The sequence below is a fragment of the Pelophylax lessonae genome (assembly GCF_965119305.1).
Source record: "Pelophylax lessonae genome assembly, chromosome: 8".
NCBI classification, from domain to species: Eukaryota; Metazoa; Chordata; class Amphibia; order Anura; family Ranidae; genus Pelophylax; species Pelophylax lessonae.
This window is the reverse complement of record NC_138775.1, coordinates 7,998,427-8,021,430: the sequence shown is the minus strand read 5'-3', so window position 1 is coordinate 8,021,430 and position 23,004 is coordinate 7,998,427. Positions and strand designations below refer to the sequence as shown.

At 43.8% G+C, this 23,004-nt stretch overlaps 1 protein-coding gene across 1 annotated transcript in view; it reads right to left on the bottom strand.

The window, feature by feature from the left end:
* The window catches only part of DNAH1 (dynein axonemal heavy chain 1), a 140,775-nt gene that overhangs the window by 81,206 nt on the left and 36,565 nt on the right, over positions 1 to 23,004 (bottom strand). The window contains exons 29-43 of the mRNA XM_082265290.1: positions 21,761 to 21,949; positions 21,566 to 21,671; positions 18,722 to 18,835; positions 18,122 to 18,271; positions 17,056 to 17,142; positions 16,341 to 16,527; positions 16,108 to 16,199; positions 13,872 to 14,026; positions 9,755 to 9,932; positions 9,256 to 9,450; positions 7,787 to 7,906; positions 6,274 to 6,432; positions 4,215 to 4,319; positions 3,989 to 4,129; positions 855 to 1,015 (exon numbers count right to left, since the gene is read on the bottom strand). Coding sequence (XP_082121416.1) covers positions 855 to 1,015; positions 3,989 to 4,129; positions 4,215 to 4,319; positions 6,274 to 6,432; positions 7,787 to 7,906; positions 9,256 to 9,450; positions 9,755 to 9,932; positions 13,872 to 14,026; positions 16,108 to 16,199; positions 16,341 to 16,527; positions 17,056 to 17,142; positions 18,122 to 18,271; positions 18,722 to 18,835; positions 21,566 to 21,671; positions 21,761 to 21,949 — 2,139 coding nt within the window. The remainder of the gene's footprint in view (positions 1 to 854; positions 1,016 to 3,988; positions 4,130 to 4,214; positions 4,320 to 6,273; positions 6,433 to 7,786; positions 7,907 to 9,255; positions 9,451 to 9,754; positions 9,933 to 13,871; positions 14,027 to 16,107; positions 16,200 to 16,340; positions 16,528 to 17,055; positions 17,143 to 18,121; positions 18,272 to 18,721; positions 18,836 to 21,565; positions 21,672 to 21,760; positions 21,950 to 23,004) is intronic.

The window sequence follows — 23,004 nt, the reverse complement described above, 5'->3', positions numbered from 1 at the left end:
TGTACCTTTTAATATCAACCACACATACGATAGCCAAGGCATAGAAGAAGCCTTCGTCTTCTTTATAGGAGGTCAAGGACCGTATGACTTAAATGCTAATTAACAAGAAACTTTCTAGTATCCTTAATGACTCCCAACCTAAATTGTTGTGGACTTGGGAAACATGGCCTAATTATGCCAATCCTTCTTTGAACCTGGCAAGCCTACCATATCTTTAAGCTTCTATCTGGATTGGAACCCGAGTTTGTGGGGCCCTCAGGAACAGGGGCCACCGACACCAGGGGAGCAGAAGCTTCATCCATGATCATAGGGATTATTCTATTAGAGACATTGTGGCCGAAATTTGTTGAGCATGCAAGAATCTGTGTGATGTTTGTCCAGGGAATTGTATGAAAAGCTAACACCACTTAAAGCCTCTTGTGTGTTGTCTTATCAGCTCACACTCTGCTGTATGTGTGGTCCCAAGTTCATCCACAAACAAACAAAGCTCGGGCCTCATTCTGTATGGGTCAACCACATCCCAAAGGGAAAGTATGGGCTTTAACTACAGTCCCCACCCATCAGCCAAGCCTCTCTGATGCATTTCATCCTGATTGGGCTTAACCGTAGAGGTTTATGGGCCCATACTTTCACTTTATGATGTGGTTTACCCATACAGATTGTGGCCCCAGTAGACTTCAATGAGGGTAACTATCTTTACATTGACTAAAAACAATTAAAAAAAAACCACTCAAGCCTCAGAAAAAAAAAAGGTTTATAAAATGGCCAAAGATGCTCAGGCCAAGTATGTAAGCAGCCTTAGTGAGGACCCTCCCCCAAGCTTCACCATGGCTCAGAAAAGTCAGGCCTCTTGCCTTTTGTCCAGTTTGCTGTCTATGAGATCTTGCGTCTGATTGGCTGATGTCCGTGCAGAGAACATGAGAAAGTGACTGATGTATTCCAGCGGCATGTTCTTCAGAAGTTTGTCTGAGACAGTCAGGGTCTTCCCGGTACCGGTGGGACCAATGCAAAGAACCTGAGATCAGCCAGAAAACAAAGAAATAAATATAGGACCAATGGAAATAAAAATATTACATAAATTAACTCCTTCTCGTTTCCAATGATATCGCTTAGTAAGCCTTTCCTGATGCAGAAGCTGATACCGACTGTCGTGCCACATGTGGCCCGTTGTAAGACTTTACCCGACTCGCAGCTAATGGGCACAGTTTCAACTTCCCCCTTCCCCAACAGCACCTCCTGTGCAGTCTCCAGGCTCTTACTTGCTGCCCTGTTGCGTTGGTTTCTAGGACTGCTGGCATCCAATGATGTGTTTTTCTAGTACAAAAAACGGGATAGAGAAAGATGGGGCTTTGTGGGCCAGCGGGAGTAGAAGGATCACATACAAAACCAGCTTCTATAAAATAATTTACATTTTATTGAATTTTAGAGTAAAAAACATGGGCAATCATGCACATGTTCACAAAGACAAAACACATAGAAAAAATTCCTATAAAATCCATTGATAAGAGTCATTAAACATAGAAATACATCCCATGAGGGAAAAACCAAAAGCCTGTGTAGGATGGAAGGTAGGTCTCAGGTGGAATGCGGTCAATGTAGGTCCCCACCAGCCAACGCATTTCGCTCAAGGCTTCCTCAGGGGCAGAGAGACCATAACAGACCGGTATTTCCTTTTTAATGACTCAGGAGGTGGCAGGTTGTAGCGACACAAAGAACAACAAATATCAATCCCTCAGTATTTATATATAGCCTCCGAAATATACATATATTCACATGTTTATCTAAGATCAGGCAGGCAGGCTTGCTGGCGTGAACTACACAAAGGACTTGTTGGGCTCGGGACATATTGTCCTCCCTACCTCCCTGAAATATGATTTGATGCTGTCCTTTCCTGCCTGAAGCCACTTCTATACTACAAATAGATTGTATATCTTTACTTGTACACCAAACTATCACCCCACTGGGTTCGCTTGAGAGAGGAGGAAACTATAGGTGGATATATGAAGTGCAGCTACTAGTGTTGATAACCACCGTACTCCTAAAATACTTGGATATATTGGAGAATTCTGGCTATCAAGCTGGAATAAGTTACCTTTCTAGCATAAAAAGCGTTGCTCTTGCGGCGATTAAGAGGCTGGACACTTGATCTTAGATAAACATGTGAATATATGTATATTTCGGAGGCTATATATAAATACTGAGGGATTGATATTTGTTGTTCTTTGTGTCGCTACAACCTGCCACCTCCTGAGTCATTAAAAAGGAAATACCGGTCTGTTATGGTCTCTCTGGCCCTGAGGAAGCCTTGAGCGAAACGCGTCGGCTTGCTGGGGACCTACATTGACCGCATTCCACCTGAGACCTACCTTCCATCCTACACAGGCTTTTGATTTTTCCCTCATGGGATGTATTTCTATGTTTAATGACTCTTATCAATGGATTTTATAGGAATTTTTTCTATGTGTTTTGTCTTTGTGAACATGTGCATGATTGCCCATGTTTTTTACTCTAAAATTCAATAAAATGTAAATTATTTTATAGAAGCTGGTTTTGTGTGTGATCCTTCTACTCCCACTGGCCCGCTAAGCCCCATCTTTCTCTATACCGTTTTTTGTATCCATATCAGGGGCAAGGGCCTATTTACACAGTATCCTTGTTTGTGTTTTTCTAGTATTCACAGGAAAGTAGAACTTCCTCTGTGTGGACCTGCCCTGCCTCCCAGCTCCCATCCTGCTGCTGCACCACTCTATAACCTAACTGCAGAGATAAGGGGGACTGATGGGGATCCTAATGTGTGAAGGAGTCTGATGACCACACTGATGTAAGAGAGGACTCTGATGAGGATCCTGATGTAAGGGGGAACTCTGATGGGGACATTGATGTAGGGGAAACTCTGATGGGGACCCTGATGTTATGGGTACTTCAAAGTAAGGGAGGAATCTGATGGGGACCTCGATGTAAGGGGAGACTTTGCTGAGGACCCTAATGTAAGGGAGGACTATGATAAGGACCCTGATGTAAGGTGAACTCTGATGGGAATGCTGATGTAAAGGGAGACTCTAATGGGGATCCTGATGCAAGGGGTAGCTCTCATGGGATGGGGACAATAATGTAAGGGGAAACTCTGATGGGGACCCTGATGTAATGGGTACTCCAAAGTAAGCGAGGAACTTGATGGGGACCTTGATGTAAGGGGAGACTCTGATGAGGACCCTGATGTGAGGGGAGAATCTGATGGGAATGCTGATGTAAAGGGGGACTCTGATGGGGACCCTGATGTAAGGGGGAACTCTGATGGGGACATTGTTGTAAGGGGGAACTCTGATGGGGACCCTGATGTAATGGGTACACAGAAGTAAGGGGGGACTCTGATGGGGACACTGATGTAAGGGAAGACCCTGATGAGGACCCTGATGTAAGGCCGAATCTGATGGGAATGCTGATCTAAAGGGGTGCTCTGATAGGGACCCTGATGTAAGGGGGAACTCTGATTGGAACATTGATGTAAGGGGGAACTCTGATTGAGACCCTAATGTCATGGGTATGCCAAGGTAAGCGTGGACTCTGATGGGGACATTGATGCAAGGGAGGACTCTCATGGGGATCCTGATGTAAGGGGGAACTCTGATGGGGACCCTAATGTAAGGGAGAAGTCTAATCTGGACCCTGATGGTATTTTGGAATTTCTTGCTTTATTTATTGGAGTTCTTTCTCTGTTTCTCTGATTTATATCCTTCATGCATTTATAAAACTGATTTTTTTCAGCACACAAATATTTGTAAAATATATGTGGCTTGTATGCTGAAAAGTTTGGAGACCCCTTCTCTACATTGTGCCTGCTATGCCAGTTTTATCATGAGAGTGGTCTGTGATAAGCGGACCCTGCAGACTTTTCGGGAGTGTACCAAACATTTGGTAACCCAGCACCACAAACTTAAACCTGCCTCTTATCTTTGTCAGACACTTGTAGAAACAATGTAACACCTACCGGCTTCTTGTTGGTGAGAAGCATCCCCAGGAGGTGGGACATCCTCACGGTGTCCAATGTGGGTACAATGATATCCTCGTAGCTGGTGTCAGGAGCGATGGAGAAGGGGGCAGAAGATTCCATCCAGTTCACCCAGCGCACCTAAAGTGGGGAAGAAGCAGATTTATACACAGCAGAGGATAAGTATGACATTAAAGACGATTGATTGGGGACCACCATGTCTCACCTTCCGCTGGGTTTCTTCATCCTCATCCTCTGCAGTGCTACTTATTCCAGCATCGTCCAACACATAGTCATAGACCAATCCTTCTGCTGGATACAACAATGTAACCTGCCATGAAAACACATGTCTTCTATAAATAGGTGGAGAATCTGTAGAGGGATTTTAGCAAGCTCTGATACTGGGACTCATGAATAAAGAGATAAGGAGTATTTGTAGATAACTTCAACCAATAAACTTCTCCCTTCAGATTTTCAATGTAGTATGAAAGAATAAAGGAAGGATTCTGCTTCACTAAATGCTGCGCTGTGTGAATACTAAATGACTGTTTAATCAGAATATAACAATATTAAAAGAATATTAAAAAATGCATCAATATAGTGAAATATTGTCCAACATAGACTTTTGGCTATATCCAACTTCTCCAACCTCCTTCTAGGCTCCTCTCATTACGGATTGTAGTATCCCTATGTAATGAATGAAGGATAAAAAAGCCAATAGCGCTTATATCGTTTTAAAATTTGCATTTATTAAAAAAATCACAGGGTACTCACTCTTTACAGGTGCTTGCAGCGCACCAAACCAACACAAGCATTCACAATCCAAAGATACATAGTTTTTGGGACAATCAGTGTAAACAGCAGCCTCACAGACAATCCTAGCCTCCAGCTCCAGGTTAGTTCCTAGGTGTCGCCACCATCCTGGCTCCCCTCCTACTTGTATCGACACAGGGTCACATGTCTTCCTCAGGGGGAATTTTAATTGGCTCAATTGGCCCAATTAGAATCCCCCCTGAGGAAGACATGTGACCCTGTGTCGATAGGTGTAGGGGAGGGGCCAGGACGGGGACGACACCTAGGAACCAACGTGGAGCTGGAGACTAGGTTTGTCTGTGAGGCTGCTGTTTACACTGATTGTCCCAAAAACGATGTATCTTCGGATTGTGAACGCTTGAGTTGGTTTGGTGCACTGCAAGCACCTTGTGAATTTTTTTAATAAATGCTAATTGGAAAAGGGTATAAGCGCTATTGGCTTTTTTATCTTAAATTCATTACATCGGGATACTACAATCCGTAATGAGAAGAGATTAGAAGGAGGTTGGAGAAGTTGAATATAGCCAATAGTGGGCTAAAAAGCTGGTTTGGATCACTCTTAATTGCGCTGACCACATTACCCAAGGTGAGAACATTCCTTGTGGGGGAGAGTACATCGAGGTGGCACATTATTGTTTTTTTTCACTGAGAAGGAATTGCATGGCGGATCAAACACTGTGTGTTTTCTTGTTTTTTTTTGCTTTATATTTCTTTGCAAGCAATCATTTGCATAGACTCTTTCGCTGTTATATGGTGATTGCACGTCTATGTTGGACAATATTTTACTATACGTTGGACAATTATTCACTGTATTGATGCACTTTTTAATATTATTTTAATATTGTTATATTCTGATTAAATAGTCATTTAGTATTCACATAGTGCAGCATTTATTGTGTATTGATTTAGTTAGCACATGAGTGGGATTGTGAACAATGCTAGCAGCTTATATTCACTTAATTTCATAGATAGTAGCTCACAGGATCAATATATTTAAATTCTGCTATGGACAATTTAATTAATCTTTACTGTTTTTCTATGGCCCTGAAAAAATTAACTTGTGACGTAACGCGTAGGACGGAGCGATGTGCTGACATCCTCGTGTAAACCGGAAGTGACGATAAAAAGGCTATACAAGCTGGCTAGGAGCCTTTTTTTAATTGTACAATTTTATTTTTTTCCTGTGAATGTATTTTTAGGCATTAATAAATGGTTTTAACGGGGACTTATGCTATGTGGTATGTTTGTTTCTCCTATGTCCCTCTGAGCGCTGCTTGGAAGAGAAAGAAGAATTTGTAGACAACTTCAACTAATGAACATCTTTCTTCATATCTTCACTGCAGTATGGAGCATTAAATGAAGGATTCTGCTTAACTGCTATGGACAATATAATCGATCTCTCCTTTTTCTATGACAGAGACTGGATGAACATCACTTGTGTTTCTCAATTTATTTACTTTATCTAATCTTACCTTTTCAGCCGCCATTTTGTCTCTCAAGAATTTACTAAACAGTTCTCGGCCGTCAGAGTCTCCGGTGATCCCAACACTCCACACCAGTGAAAAGAAGAACCAGGATTCCATCAGCTCTTCAACACGGTTCAACTTCTCCTGTGGGATATTCTTCTGTCCCTGAGACAGAAACAAGGAATGTATTCATAAAATGTATACACTTAAAGCTGCCAAACATTTTCCACATCCAAATCCTCCCCTCCATCTCCAGTTTTTTCTTATAAGAAATCTGTTAGGTTTGATATATAGAACTGTACTATTTACCTACGCTATATTGCCAAAGGTTTGTGAACACCTCACAATCACATCTACCGTATGGCCAAGAGTATGAGAACCCCTCCAAATGGTTGAATTCAGGTGTTTCCAGTGAAGGGTACACTGTACACAATTGTGCTCTCCAACCTTGAGGTAACAGTTTAGTGAAGACCCTTTTCTGTTCCACCATGACTGACCCCTGTGAACAAAGCCAGCTCCATAAAGACATGGTGTGACCAATTTGGTGTGGAGGAACTGGAATGTCCTGCACAGAGCCCTGACCTCAACCTACTGAACACCTTGGAGATGAATTGTAATGCCGATGGTGAGCCTGGTCTTTTTTTTTTTGGGTGCCCAATGTGAGGCTTGATGTGTGAGCCAGGTCTCTTTTTTTTTTTTTTTTTTGGTGCCCAATGTGAGGCCTGATGTGTGAGCCAGGTCTAGGTCTTTTTTTTGTGCCTAATGTGAGGCCTGATGTGTAAGCCAGGTTTTTTTTTTTGGTGCCCAGTGTGAGGCCCTGTGAACAAAGCCAGCACCATAAAGACATAGTGTAACCAATTTGGTGTGGAGGAACTGGAGTGTCCGGCACAGAGCCCTGACCTCAACCTACTGAACACCTTGGAGATGAATTGTAATGCCGATGGTGAGCCAGGTCTTTTTTTTTTTTTTGGTGCCCAATGTGAGGCCCGATAGGCCAGCCAGGTCTTGTCATCCAACATCAATATCCAACCTCACAAATGGGCACAAATTCCCACTGACACCCTCCAAAATCTTATAGAAAGCCTTCCCAGAAAAGTGAAGCATGTTATAGCCAAAAGGGGGCAATTCCATATTAATGGTCTTGGTTTTTGGAATGGGATGTCAAGGAAGCTCCTACAGGTGTGATAGCCAGCTGTTCACAAACCGTTTGTCCTATGCTAAACATCCACCTTCTTACGTATCTTCCTAATTTATTTCAAGTTAGTGGGACATAAATGACATTCCCTGTGTCAGAGTACATAAACAGGTACTAAGACTCTATGTATGGGAATCATCAGCCATGTTGGCCTTCTATTGAACAAAATGTTATGAAGATAAAGTTGCCATTTTAAAGTTAGAGGTGTACAGAGAATGTACCCCTTCTCACATTATTTTTTTAGTTACACATTGCTATGTTCCTTTCATTAAGTAACATTATATTAGTAACAATAAAATTAAATTGGCATCAGGTCAGATTTACCTCTTGGGGTAGGAAGGGCTGAAAGAAACACTCAAGAAGTTTGAGAAGACTCATCACCAGGTTACTATCGGTGGAAGCGATCACCTCCCGCACTGATTGGCGCACAAACCAGATGGAATCCTGAACACAAAAAGATTATTGTTTGAACTACAATTTATTAATATTAACAGGACTCAGCAGTGACAAAGATCTCAGGAAGAAACCAGCATGCAAGGACACGTCCAGAATTGTCAAGCTCCCACGGCTTCCAATACCATCTCTACGCTGACGATACCCAAATCTATTTATCCACCCCTCAGCTCTCTCCCTCAGTCTCCGCACGTATCACTAATTTACTATCAGATATATCGGTCTGGATGTCTCACCACTTCCTCAAACTCAATCCATCCAAAACCGAGCTAATAATCTTTCCTCCACCACGTGCCCCTTCCCCTGATCTCTCTGTTAATATCCATGGAATTACTATCAGCCAATCCCCGCATGCCAAGGTCCTAGGTGTTGTCCTGGACTCTGAACTCTCCTTCAAGCCCCACATCCAATCGCTGTCCAAATCTTGCGGCCTCAGCCTCCGCAACATCTCCAAAATACGCCCCTTTCTAACCAAAGACACAACAAAGCTCCTAGTTCACTCCCTGGTCATCTCGCGCCTCGACTACTGCAATTCCCTTCTCATTGGCTTATTCTACACAGGCTCCTCCCCCCTTCAATCCATCATGAATGCTGCCGCCAGACTCATCCATCTTACCAATCGCTCAGTATCCGCTGCTCCTCTCTGTCAAGCCCTCCACTGGCTTCCGCTCACCCAATGAATCAAATTCAAAATACTAACAACATCTTACAAAGCAATCCACAACTTAGCCCCCAACTACATCACTAGCCTAGTCTCAAAATACCAACCTAATCGCTCTCTTTGTTCCTCTCAAAACCTCCTGCTCTCTAGTTCCCTCGTCACCTCCTCCCATGCTCACCTCCAGGACTTTACCAGAGCCTCTCCAATCCTTTGGAACTCCTTACCCTTATCTGTCCGATTATCTCCTACTCTGTTAGCTTTTAGGCGATTTCTGAAAACCCTCCTCTTCAGTGAAGCCTATCCTACCAACACCTAACAAATGTACCTCCATTTTATCCATCTGCCCATTCCCCTTGGTTACTGCCTTTTGTTTCACTTGACCCTCCCTTCTAGATTGTAAGCTCTAACGAGCAGGGCCCTCTGATTCCTCCTGTATTGAATTGTACTGTAACTGTATTGTCTTCCCCACACTGTAAAGCACTGCGCAAACTGTTGGCGCTATATAAATCCTGTATAATAATAATAATAATTACAATATATATATATATATATATATATACACACTGTATATGAATTCTGATACCTCTGGAGCTCCATCCTGTGTGATTCTGCTAATCTCAATGAAGTTAATTGTTGCTATTTATGGCACATCATTTCTCCAATGAGGCCAAACCTTTACCTGCAGGAAGCGGGAGAACAGCGACTCCAGCTTCTCTTTGTACGGCTCCATGACGGCAGGAATACGGCGTAGCCAACATTCGGTGAAGGGTGTCAGCCCCAGGATACTGGGTTCCAAATACACCATCCCGCAACGTGAGACTGTGGCCGGAGAAGCAACAGCCAAATCCTGAACCTCAAACATCATGGTCATGGCCTGAGGGGTGAAGACAAAGGTTAGAATACGTAACAGGAAATCACATTGTTACCCTCTTGTTCTACATATTACAGATAGACACTCAGGCACCCTAGTGGAAGACTCTGTACATATTTACAAATATTCTCTAAATCAGCCTTTCTTAACCCTATTACCCCAGCGGAAATTTCAGGTCTCAGGGATAGATGGATCTCCAGTGTCCAGGAGGCCCCATAGTAGCCACATTGCAGGTGATAATTATATCTACTATGACATTAGCTGAGGTGCAGAACATGGAAGGGGTGGTGGCAGGTCTGAGGGTCACCTCGGTCAGTTTGATTATCTCCCCGGAGCTCAGACAAAGCTTCTTGTTGTCATCCAGCACTGTGTTCATGTTCTCAATCCACACGGCATCTACTGGCCCATCAAACATATACCACTTCTTATCGGGGTCTGTGGAAGAGGCTCCTCCTCTGATCAGGGAGGACAAGATCCCGTCCGTCCTGCATTTGGAACCAACAGAGAAAAGTGTTAGACAATCTTTCCAAAGTAAGATGAGATCTGGGACTTAGCGGGTCCTGTATCCCATGGAGTGTTCTGAGAGTGCCTACGTTATGAGCGCTTTAGACCTTCTTATGGTACAAAAAAGGTAAAAAAGTTTTGGTGAGTGCGGTACAGTAGGAGGGGAGCACCGCGTGTATTGCACAGAGAACAGAAGAATACTGCATAAGTCTCTTTTACTTGCAAGTGGATTTATTGCATAAAAGATTGTCTTACTGGATTTTTTTATTCTTTGTATTGTTTACAGAAAGGATTAAACCCGCGTCACTTTTTATTCTTGCACAATTGTAGCCAGCGCCGTGACAAGGTCATCCAGCGCCAAGGGCAAAGAAGCCAAACTGCACCCCTTCCCCCCCTATTCATTATGTGCAAGCTTAGGGGATGTTAACCCCCGCAGTCATCCACTTGTCAAAATCCCTTGTATCAGAATAAGCTTACTAGTGCCCCCATTCATGAATTAAAACACTGCGCCCAGGGCAGCTTTCCTTCCTGCCCACCCCTTGTCCCGGCCCTAAATGTAGCTTGCATTTTTTTATATCTTATGGAATTTTGCACTTTTGTACAGTATGTGTTGAAACTTTGAAGTCTGTATGCTGTGTAATTTTATCGGAGTTGTAGGAGCACTTTATTTATTGTCTTGCACAGTCAGGGCCGGCCCTACCATGGGTCCCACTGGGTCCATTGGACCCAGGCAGCATTTGGAGAGGGGCAGCAAATTGACTCCCATCACTTTTTTTTTTTACAGCAATTTTGTGTGTCATCAGTTTGCGGCGTGTTAAGGGTGGCATTTCCCCATCTCATACTGCCGCCCGTAGTGCAAACTGATAAGTATGAGGAGGCCGAGTGTCTCCTCTGGGGAACGTCCCTCACATGATCGTGGTGTGCGCAATGACGTCAGACATCAGCACATTCCATCTCATGCAGGGCAGGCTGGATCTTCGAGGGCAGTGGGCACTGCAGACACTGGAGTGACAGGAGGACTGAGGACAGACAATGGGTGTTTGGTGGACCGGTCCAGTGGTGAGTTATGGAAGAAGATAACAGTATACATATTTTCTATAGGTTATATTTATATATAATAATAGATGTGGGGGCATTTTGTTGGGTATGATTTTTTTATTTTATTTTTTTTTGGGGGGGGGGGGGAGCAGCATTTTATTCTTGGACCCAGGCAGCACCATGTCTTGGGCCAGCCGTGTGCACAGTAATTAATTGGAGTTCACTTTCTTTTTATTTTTTAGACAGTATTTTTTCATTGTAGTATTGTATTGCTGTATGGTACCCAGGTGATGATCCTTTTGATAGAATTTGTTCAGTAATTATGGTAAGCACCGCACCAATTCTTGTTTTTGATTACAAATTATACGGAGGATACAAATTTGGATAATTTATGGAAGTATAGCCATAAAGAAAAATACAGGGGAGCACAGAAAGGTCTTATCAGCAGTGTTGCCAACTGTCAGTGTTTTTACTGGCAGACAGTAAAAAAAAGGGCACTGACAGGTTGTGACAGGTTGCCGGCAAAAAAAAATATGGCTGTAACGCTCAACTTAGAACTCAGCAGGGCATTTTTTAAGCAGGAATGCGGGGGAACGCAGTTCCGGCACCTCCAGAACTGAATGTACGTAATGGCAAGGGGTGTTGGGGTGTGCTTGAGGGTCTATTGATGCTGGCTGCTAGGGGAAATCTATTGCTGCTGGAGGGGATCTATATTTGCAGATGGGGTTCAATTGTTGCTAGGGAGGTCTTATGTTGCTTTTGGGGGATCTATTGTTGCTGGGGGAGACCATCCTGTGGTGCCAGTGGGGAGAGTGGGTCTGGCAGAGGTGGTGCATGAGCGTGCCACGTGATGTTATGGTACAAGGGAGCCGAGCAGATTGACCGGAGCCTCGTGTGCGGGTTTGCAGGACGGGAGCAAGACTGCCAGTGCTGTTTGGACTGAAGGGACCACCTGGCGTGGAGAGAGACTGTCACTGTGACTCAGGAGGGGACGCGTCGTGTCGGTGATCTGCTGTCACTGTCACTGTGAGAGTCAATTTCATGTGTGTGTGCCGCCCATTCTAATTTCTTGTCCTGTCCCTGAGCTACTTACTTACTATATGGAAAATAAAATATTATGCTTTTTGCCTTAAAAGAGAATTATGTTTTTTTTAAATGTATTACACCTCCCTATGTGGATGCTGCATCTGTCCCCCTGGTGCCTCTAAGACTGAGAACTGAGCAATCAAACACCGCAGATCACTTGGTTCTTAGAGCCAGGGCTGCTGTTAGAAACCAACGGCCCCCGTAGAGCCTACCTGGCAGCCCCCCCCCCCCCCAAATATATCAAGACATTATTTCAACTAAAAATACACTAAGATCAATAATAGCGGACACAAACATAACAAAGAACCCATGTGAACTAGCCCTTTTAATTGTTTTTAAAGAAAAAACAATAAAAAAAATAATAATTTTATTTTTTTAAATGTAAAAAGTGTTTACAATTATTTTATTTTACAATTTTTTAAATTATTTATTACAATTTTTAACCACTTGCCTACAGGGCACTTAAACCCCCTTCCTGCCCAGGCCAATTTTCAGCTTTCAGCGCTGTCGCACTTTGAATGACAATTACACGGTCATGCTACACTGTACCCAGATGAAACTTTTATCATTTTTTTCAAACAAATAGAGCTTTCTTTTGGGGATATTTAATCACTACTGGGGGTTTTTATTTTTTGCTGAACAAACAAAAAAGGCTGAAAATTTTGAAAAAAAAAAAAAAAAAACAGTTTTTATAGTTTGTTATAAAATTTTGCATACAGGTAATTTTTCTCCTTCATTGATGTGCGCTGATAAGGCGGCACTGATGGGCCCTAATAGGCACTGGTAGGCTGCACTGATGAGCACTGGTAGGCTGCACTGATGGGCACTGATAAGGTGGCACTGATAAGGCAGCACTGATAGCTGGCACTAATGGGTGGCACTGAAGGGCACTAATAGGTGGCAATCATGGGCATTGATGGGCACTAATAGGTGGCACTGATGGGCAATGATAGGCACTGGTAGGTGACACTTATGATGGGGCACTGGTTGGCACTGATAAGTGCCACTGGTGAGCACGGATAGGTGGCACTGACAGATGACACTGGTGGGCACTGGTAGGGGACATTGGTGGGCACTGGTAGGGGACATTGGTGGGCACAAATAATTCCTTTCCTCATCGGGACCGATGTCCCTCTGACAGCAGCTGGCGATTGTTTTTTTTTTTTCCAGCTGATTGCCGGCTGCTGTTTACTTTACATGATCAGATGTCATTGGTTGACAGCTGATCAGGTGGTAAGGGGGAACGGAACGTAGCAGCAGATGCGGGGGCACCCTCTTGTACATCCCCCATTCAGGGTCACTGCTTCACCTTGATTGTGTTCTGTTGTAACACCCTCTGATTATGTAACATCTCCACTAATAGTCCCGGATCACACATATGCGATGCGGAAACCCTGTGAATCCACTGCGGGTTCCCGCATCGCATTCGACTCGTAGGCAATTCACACCGCCATATGCGAATCTCTGGGGGTGTCAATACAATGTTAACACCCCCAGATCGGTTCGAATATCGCAGTGAGAACTGTCCGTTTGGACATGAATCGGATTGCATAGGTGTGACCATCCATGTGATCCGATTCTGGTGCGGACCAAAAAAAGGGGTCCTGTGTGTGACTTTGATCCGAATGCGATTCAAATTTAGCTATGGCTGAATCTGCAATGCACAGACATGGCATGTGATTTGCAGGGCAGTGCGCTCCGAATCTCATGCGATGTCTGACATGGGATATGTGTGAATCGGCACCCAACGCCTACACAGAGAAAGATTGTAATTCTGGGAAGGATTCGTCTCTCACCATTCGTGTGTCAGCAGATCGAACTCCCCGTAAAGCTGACCCATAGTGATGGATTTGGGGTTCAGGACGTAGTAGTGAACGGTCTCATAAGTCCCACCGCTGACAGATGGGAGTCCCTGAAGAGACGACATGGCTGCAGCAAGGACCTTATAACACTACAAGGACAGAAAAACCCCAATAAATAATAACAGAGCAATTCATGGAAAACACTTCAATGCAAAGAAAGAAAATAACCAATTGTATCATTTCCCCGCCCCCAATACAGGCAGACATTTCCTTTAAATCTTTAGCTGTTGAAGAACAATTACCCCCCCCCCCCCCCCCCCCAGACAGAGGCCAGCTGAGACTTCTACCTTCACCATAGCAGGACAGCAACAAGGAGTCTAAATTACCATCAACTGAAATCTAAGTCCTTCCTATCCCTTAGTACTCCGGTACCCCCCCCCCCCCCTTCTGTTATGACCTGTGATTAACTTTTGCACAGCATGCCTTAAAATACTGTTTTTCTTTGAACCCTTCTACTCCAGAGTTCTGTGCTTGCAGAGCTTAGTAACAGTCACACCCCTCTCACAGCTCTTCAACTGCAGTGCTCTGTGCTGGCAGAGTTTAGTAACAGTCACACCCTTCATCACAGCATTTCCACTCTGGTGCTCTGTACTGGCAGAGCTTCGTAACAGTCACACCCTTCTCCACAGCTCTTTGACTCCACTGCTCTGTGTTGGCATAGCTTAGTAACAGTCACACCCCTCATCACAGCCCTTCCGGTCCATTGCTCTGTGCTGGCAGAGCTTAGTAAAAGTCACACCCCTCATCATAGCTCTTCCACTCAAATGCTCTGTCTTGGCATAGCTTAGTAACAGTTGTACCCTTTATCACAGCTCTTCCACTCCGCTGCTCTGTGTTGGCAGAGCTTAGTAACAGTCACACCCCTCATCACAGCCCCTCCATTCTGTTTCTCTGTGCTGGCAGAGCTTGGTAACAGTAACACCCCTCATCATAGCTCTTCCACTCAAATGCTCTGTGCTGGCAGAGCTTAGTAAAGGTCACACCCCTCATCATAGCTCTTCCACTCAAATGCTCTGTGTTGGCAGAGCTTAGTAACAGTCACACCCCTCATCGCAGCCCTTCCATTCTGTTTCTCTGTGCTGTCAGAGCTTGGTAACAGTAAACCCTTCATCATAGCTCTTCCACTCAAATACTCTGTGCTGGCAGAGCTTAATAACAGACAGTCACACCCCTCATCACAGTCCTTCTGTTCCACTGCTCTGTGTTGGCAGAGCTTAGTAACAATAACACCCCTCATCACAGCTCTTCCACTCCAGGGCTCTGTGCTGGCAGAGCTTAGTAACAGTCACACAGCAGCAACTCTTGTTCTCATAAAACCTTATATTGAAGAAAAGAGGATAGGGCATGTCTGACTAAAAAGAGATGTGTCTAACCAGAAAGGGGGCATGTCTGACCGGTTCTGTTACACTCCCTCATCAAAGCGCTTCCACTCAAATACTCTGTGTTGGCAGAGCTTAGTAATAGCCACACCCCTCATCACAGCTCTTCCACTCCTGTGCTCTGTACTGGCAGGGTTTAGTAAAAGTCACACCCCTCATTGACACTCTTCCACTCCAGAGTTCTGTGCTGACAGAGCTTAGTAACAGTCACACCCCTCATCACAGCTCTTCCACTCCAGTGCTCTGTACTGACAGAGCTTAGTAAAAGTCACACCCATCATTGCCACTCTTCCACTGCGGTATTCTGTGCTGCCAGAGCTTAGTAACAGTCACACCCCTTATGACAGCTCTTCCACTCCAGGGCTCTGTGCTGCCAGAGCTTAGTAAAAGTCACACCCCTCATTGCCACTCTTCCACTCCAGAGTTCTGTGCTGGCAGAGCTTAGTAACAGTCACACCCCTCATCACAGCTCTTCCACTCCAGGGCTCTTTGCTGGCAGAGCTTAGTAACAGTCACACAGCAACAACCCTTGTTCTCATACAACCTTATATTAAAGAAAAGAGCATGTCTGACCAAAAAGAGATGTGTGTAACCAGAAAGGGGGCATGTCCAGCCAGTTCTGTTACAGAGAGCTAACTTTTCTAACTTAGTTGCCCATTGGACTGCACAGCCATAAATATAACTTCTGTAAAAGTGGAGGTAAGACTATATAAATTGAGCCTGCTATCTGCCTGAAAATTTATTCCTGTAACTTGAGCTGGACTTTACAGAAGTATAGATGGTGGAGATACCTGTGACTTCCCAGAACCGGTCGGCCCTACAAGCATCAGTCCGTGTCGCACTATCGTGGTCTCATACAGCTGGATACATTTTGTCACAAAGCCTAAAACAATAAAAACAAGTTTGCAATGTGTTTCCCCATTGAAATATTCTGTAAGAAGCAATCTTTTATCTATGATCCTCCTGCTTTGGAAGTTTCACCGTTGTTGTTGAGCAATAAAGTTATTTTCCCGAGCCTGCTTACCATCTACGTCCTTGAGGTTTCCCTGGATGCACATTTTACGAATTGCCTCTTCCAGGCTTCCATAATCAATGGGCACCTCTTCAATCCGGGGGAAAAGGTCTGACACGATCCCGCTGAAGAGCTTTAGGTCATCCTGAAGGAATTTGGGGACGTTAACGTCTCGGATCGCTCGAAGACAGATCAGCTCCTGTGGAAAAGTAAAAGGAGAAACTCTTAGGGGGTCTATGTAAAAAAGAAATAATAATCAGACAAAAGTCACAAGCATTTCCTAGACATCGTGCATTCTGAATTTTCCTTTGATCAGCAGCTCCATCTTGTGGACCTAATGCGGTATTTGCTTGATTGGAGCATTTCAGGAAGATATGTGTAATATGGACACTAGATGGAGCTGACAAACAAAGGAAATTATTGCATTAATTGAAAAACAGCCAGCGTTGAGGCCTAAGCAAATGCTTGTAATGTTCTTCTAACAAATTTTTTATACCTAGACCCCTTATTGCTGCACAGCAGCTGACAAGGCATGATGGGACTGAAGATTTAGGACACATCGCACTTCATTCAATGAGGCAACTACATGGAGAGCCGGTCTTGCACCTCTCGAAAACCATGTGGCAGGGGATCGAGAGGTCAGTGTTGGACAATGGTTGGCTGAGAAGGACTTGGGTACCCCAACAATGGAAACCTCCCCTACCGAGGAATGTTCTTGTTTGCTCACCTCATTCATAGATGGATTTTCTCTCTTTAGGTTTCCAGCAGCCGATATGACGGTCTTAACGGCTCTCATTCCGAAATCATAGTGATCCTAGGAGACAAAATAGAGGCTTGACCAGTACTGGGCAAATTAAAGTGGACCTGTCTGTGACTTTGTAAGTCTACATACTGTACATTGTAACATTGTAGAAGGCAGAAGGAGACATTTTCTCAGTCCTCCCTCCCCCAGTGATCAGACTGTACATTGCAACTTTGTAACAAGGTCACAAGGTGAGGGGCTGCAGCTGGGGCAGATCTGTGTCAGAACACAGGCTCTAAAATGAACATGACCTAGGACAGGATAATTAGTGCCTGATATAGTATACAAAACATACTCACCCCCGTGAGAGTGTTGATGGTTCTGCTCCCCCTTCTGGGCCTTCATGCTTTACCGTGACCATAGGTAAGGTTTATGTCTCTCCCTATACACATCATAAAGATTTCCCATTGTATGGTGATATATGCTTTGATTTACTCTTGTTTCATTTTCTAGATCCCTGTATAAAGATTTATGTATTATATGCTCCTGAAGAAGCGGCCCAGTCCACGAAACATGTAGAGAAACTGTGGAGATATCTTGATCGTTCTCCACATCCTGAATCAATTTTTAGCTGACACTGATTGTGTTAATTGTATGTCCTTTTCGTCACAACTGTTGTAATGAAGTATCTGTCGATGTTTTATACATTTAATAAAGTCATTTTTAAATAAATATATATTTTTTTAATGTAAACTGTTAAGGTATTGGTACCCAAAAATCCAGAATTGTCCCTACTCCCATTCCCCGAACCCCAGTGAGAACCTCTACATTTGGGGAGATTGAGGTCCCACTTACCCTTCACCCCAATTTTATGACCTAGGACCGGGTTAATGTGATGTTGAAATGGAATAATCCTTCGGGGAGATGAAGAGGGGATGAGCGGGTGTAATTTCGGAAATGAGTTCAGAGAGTCATAGATGTCTCTTATTTCCGAATGGGTTTTCATTTATTATAAATAATAGGAAATGGTAATGGCAGTGCTGTGTCTTACCTGGGAACTGAGTTGTTCGGAAGACAGTTTGAAAGTTGTGGTGATTTTTTTGGCCAGGATTTTGGCGTTATCGAAGCCGAAGGAATAAAGAGAAATCTCGGCGATCATGGCATAATCCGGCACCATCATTGCAACAGGACGGAAGAGAGCCTAAAGAGGGGAAAGGGATGGTGAGATGCAGAATGGTGCTGAGCAGAAACTTTTCCACAGATTATGATTAAAAAAAAGAAATTTTGGTGGACCCAAACATAAGAGAAATTCCACTCTTAAAAAAAACTCTAGACCTAGAATAGTATAATGAATATATAAAGGATGAGAGTGCTACAAATCTAGAGTGAGTCCTGTAAAGAGGAAAGGTCAGAAGAGAAAGCCAATGCATTTCAAGGGTCTAAAACTCCCTCTTCATCGAAATTTTGTAGCCCTGATGATTGGAAGCTTTAAACCCCATATTTCTCATATCAAAACTCTTTCTCATATCAAAACTCTTCAAATTTAGGGGAGTCTCTCTCTGAGTTCTCACCAGAACAGGTGTTACCATTGGAAGATATCCCCCTCTTGTTGGGTCCCAGACCAGCCCCATTGGTTCAACATCAATCTCACCTTAAGGTTATCAGGTAGTTCTGTACGGCCCGCATAACCAGGGTTCATGGTGATAAAAACGGCACAAGTAGACACCAACGGGATCTCCGTTCCTTCAAACATGAACCGGTCAACCTAAAGAGACAACAGAGACCAAGAAGTATAAGTAGGAAGGCAGAGGAATAGAGAGGATTGTGTATGATATAGGAAATTAAAGCAAATGATGTGCAATCTGGATGTACAGTTGGATAATTGGCTCTATATTCAAGTTGTACAGTGGGTATGGAAAGTTTTCAGACCCCCTTACATTTTTCACTCTTTGTTATATTGCAGCCATTTGCTAAAATAATTTAAGTTCATTCTTCTTCCTCATGAATGTACACATAGCACCCCATACTGACAGAAAAACACAGAATTGTTGACATTGTTGCAGATTTATTAAAAAAGAAAAACTGAAATATCACATGGTCCTAAGTATTCAGACCCTTTGCTGTGACACTCATATATTTAACTCAGGTGCTTTCCATTTCTTCTGATCATCCTTGAGATGGTTCTACACCTTCATTTGAGTCCAGCTGTGTTTGATTATACTGATTGGACTTGATTAGGAAAGCCACACACCTGTCTATATAAGACCTTCCAGATCACAATGCATGTCAGAGCAAATGAGAATCATGAGGTCAAAGGAACTGCCTGAAGAGCTCAGAGACAGAATTGTGGCAAGGCACAGATCTGGCCAAGGTTACAAAAAGATTTCTGCTGCACTTAAGGTTCCTAAGAGCACAGTGGCCTCCATAATCCTCAAATGGAAGACGTTTGGGACGACCAGAACCCTTCCTAGAGCTGGCCGTCCGGCCAAACTGAGCTATCGGGGGAGAAGAGCCTTGGTGAGAGAGGTAAAGAAGAACCCAAAGATCACTGTGGCTGAGCTCCAGAGATGCAGTCAGGAGATGGGAGAAAGTTGTAGAAAGTCAACCATCACTGCAGCCCTCCACCAGTCGGGGCTTTATGGCAGAGTGGCCCGACGGAAGCCTCTCCTCAGTGTAAGACACATGAAAGCCCGCATGGAGTTTGCTAAAAAACACCTGAAGGACTCCAAGATGGTGAGAAATAAGATTCTCTGGTCTGATGAGACCAAAATAGAACTTTTTGGCCTTAATTCTAAGCGGTATGTGTGGAGAACACCAGGCACTGCTCATCACCTGTCCAATACAGTCCCAACAGTGAAGCATGGTGGTGGCAGCATCATGCTGTGGGGGTGTTTTTCAGCTGCAAGGACAGGACGACTGGTTGCAATCGAGGGAAAGATGAATGCGGCCAAGTACAGGGATATCCTGGACAAAAACCTTCTCCAGAGTGCTCTGGACCTCAGACTGGGCCGAAGGTTTACCTTCCAACAAGACAATGACCCTAAGCACACAGCTAAAATAATGAAGGAGTGGCTTCACAACAACTCTGTGACTGTTCTTGAATGGCCCAGCCAGATCCCTGACTTAAACCCAATTGAGCATCTCTGGAGAGACCTAAAAATGGCTGTCCACCAACGTTTACCATCCAACCTGACAGAACTGGAGAGGATCTGCAAGGAGGAATGGCAGAGGATCCCCAAATCCAGGTGTGAAAGACTTGTTGCATCTTTCCCAAAAAGACTCCTGGCTGTATTAGATCAAAAGGGGGCTTCTACTAAATACTGAGCAAAGGGTCTGAATACTTAGGACCATGTGATATTTCAGTTTTTCTTTTTTAATAAATCTGCAACAATGTCAACAATTCTGTGTTTTTCTGTCAATATGGGGTGCTATGTGTACATTCATTAGGAAGAAGAATGAACCTAAATGATTTTAGCAAATGGCTGCAATATAACAAAGAGTGAAAAATGTAAGGGGGTCTGAATACTTTCCGTACCCACTGTATATGGTCTATAAACCAGAGGCTCTTAATCCACAGTTGGATAAATGACTCTATATTTAGGATGTATCTGGTCTATAAACCATTGGCTCTGTATGGACAGGTGGAAAATTGGTTCTATATGTAGGAGGTATCTGGTCTATAAACCAGAGGCTCTGGATGGGCAGTTGGATAAGTGGCTCTATATTTAGGATGTATCTGGTCAAAAACCAATGGCTCTGTATGGACAGTTGGAAAAATGGTTCTATATTTAAGAGGTATCTGGTCTATAAACCAGAGGCTCTGGATGGGCAGTTGGATAAATGACTCTATATTTAGGGTGTATCCGGTCTATAAACCAGAGGTTCTGGATGGACAGTTGGATAAATGGCTCTATATTTAAGATGTTTCTGGTCTATAAACCAGAGGCTCTGGATGGACAGTTGGATAAATGGCTCTATATTTAGGATGTATCCAGTCTATTAACCAGAAGCTCTGGATGGACAGTTGGATTATTGGTTCTATATTTAGGATGTATCTGGTCTATAAACCAGAGGCTCTGGATCGACAGTTGGGTAGATGGCTCTAAATTTAGGATGTATGTGGTCTATAAAACAAAGGCTCTGGATGGACAGTTGGATAAATGGTTCTATATTTAGAATGTATCCAGTCTATAAACCAAAGGCTCTGGATGGAGAGTTGGATAAATGGCTCTATATTAAGGTTTTGTCTTGATAACAAACCAATGGCTCTAGGTGGACAGTTGGTGGCAAGTTGGCTTTTGGAAAATAAAAGAATGATTTTAGGGTCTCCACCCACTTTCCTTAATGAATATCGGAGAAGGTGATGCGTGAAGTGAAAGAACAGAAATTAAAGCAGTAAGACGATTGTTGGAAGTTTGTAAACAATGAAAATATAATGATAAGAAACCAGATAAAGGAAAAATGAAGAAAGACTGGTGAAGTTCCAGTAACTCACTCTCTGCTGCTGAGCCTTCTGGATGGTGGTGATTTGTTGGGCCACCACAGACAAGACCTCGATGTCAATACGGTTAAACTCATCAAAGCATGCCCAGGCGCCAGAACTATACAGAGTCATCAAAAAAACAAATTAACTATTCAGATACAATCCATCTAGAAAACATCTATAAAAAAGCAGACATTGTTCACCCACCTGGCCAGACCTTTGAAGAATTTGCCCATGGCCATGAAGTCTAGCTGGTCGGAGCAATTGAAAACAACAGTCTGGATTGCCAGAGCTTTACCCAGGTCCTTTGTGGTCTCTGTTTTCCCTGTGCCAGCGGGTCCGGCGGGGGCACCTCCAAACTTTAGATGTAGAGCTCCAGTCAGGGTAAGGTAGCACCTAAGTTCCCAATACAAGGAACAGAACAGATTCACATTATACTGATTGTATAGAGCAGGGGTCTCCATACCAGTTTTCTGTCCTTCAGACTTTAGTGGGACTGGACTGTGGCTAGTGGGAGTAGATAATGCCTCAAGCATGGTGGTGAGTGGGAGTAAAACAATTAAACAGCTCCCCTGTGGTTAGGAGGAGAAGGAATAGTGCCCCATCATGAGAATTAGTTCCCCCATCATTGTGTAAGTGGGAAGAAATAGTGCCCCATCATTGGTGTTAGTGGATGGCATAGAGCCCCCATTAATGGTGTCATAAGAAGAATTTATGCTCCATCATTGGTGTCAGTGGGAGGAATAATACATATTTATTTGCGCACTAACTTATTTCTGCATTAAGCACTTTCTTTCCTAATTACCATCTGTACTCGCTGTACATATATCAGGTAGCGCCGTTTCCAACTATCTATCTCCCATACATCACTCTGACCCCTAAGTTTTTAGGGACTGGTTGGTGGCTGCAACCTCCATCTATTTATTTCTTAGAGTCTCGGAGTTCCTGATCCATAGCGCTGGTTTCCCCCCTCCTTTTAATCAATAATACAGCATTGTTGGTGTCAAAAGGAGGAATAGTGCATTGTTTCAGAGGAAGAAATAGTGTCCCAAAGGCCGGATAAAGGCAAGCAAAGGGCCGCAGTTTGGAGACCACTGGTATAGAGTGAAAGAATGAGCGTGGGGGGGTTATGCAAAAACTCCCCTTATCAGGGCTTAGATCAGTTTTTCTCACCCAGGGTTCCATGGAACCCTAGGGTTCCTCCAGAGGTTGCTAGGGGTACCTTGAGCATTGGGCAATTTCTGCCTCTCAGATAAGTTCCCCCTGACACCATTGATCTTTTTAGGTATCTGGAAGAAGGTAATTCTTCCCAGTGTCCACAAGTGTAAGGAGCATTCATCCCACTGAGCATCACACTAATGTATCATGAGTTGTAGATATAGTCATTTCTAGCAGGGGTTTCCTGAGACCTGAAAAATATTTCAAGGGTTCCTTTGTGTTGAAAAGGTTGA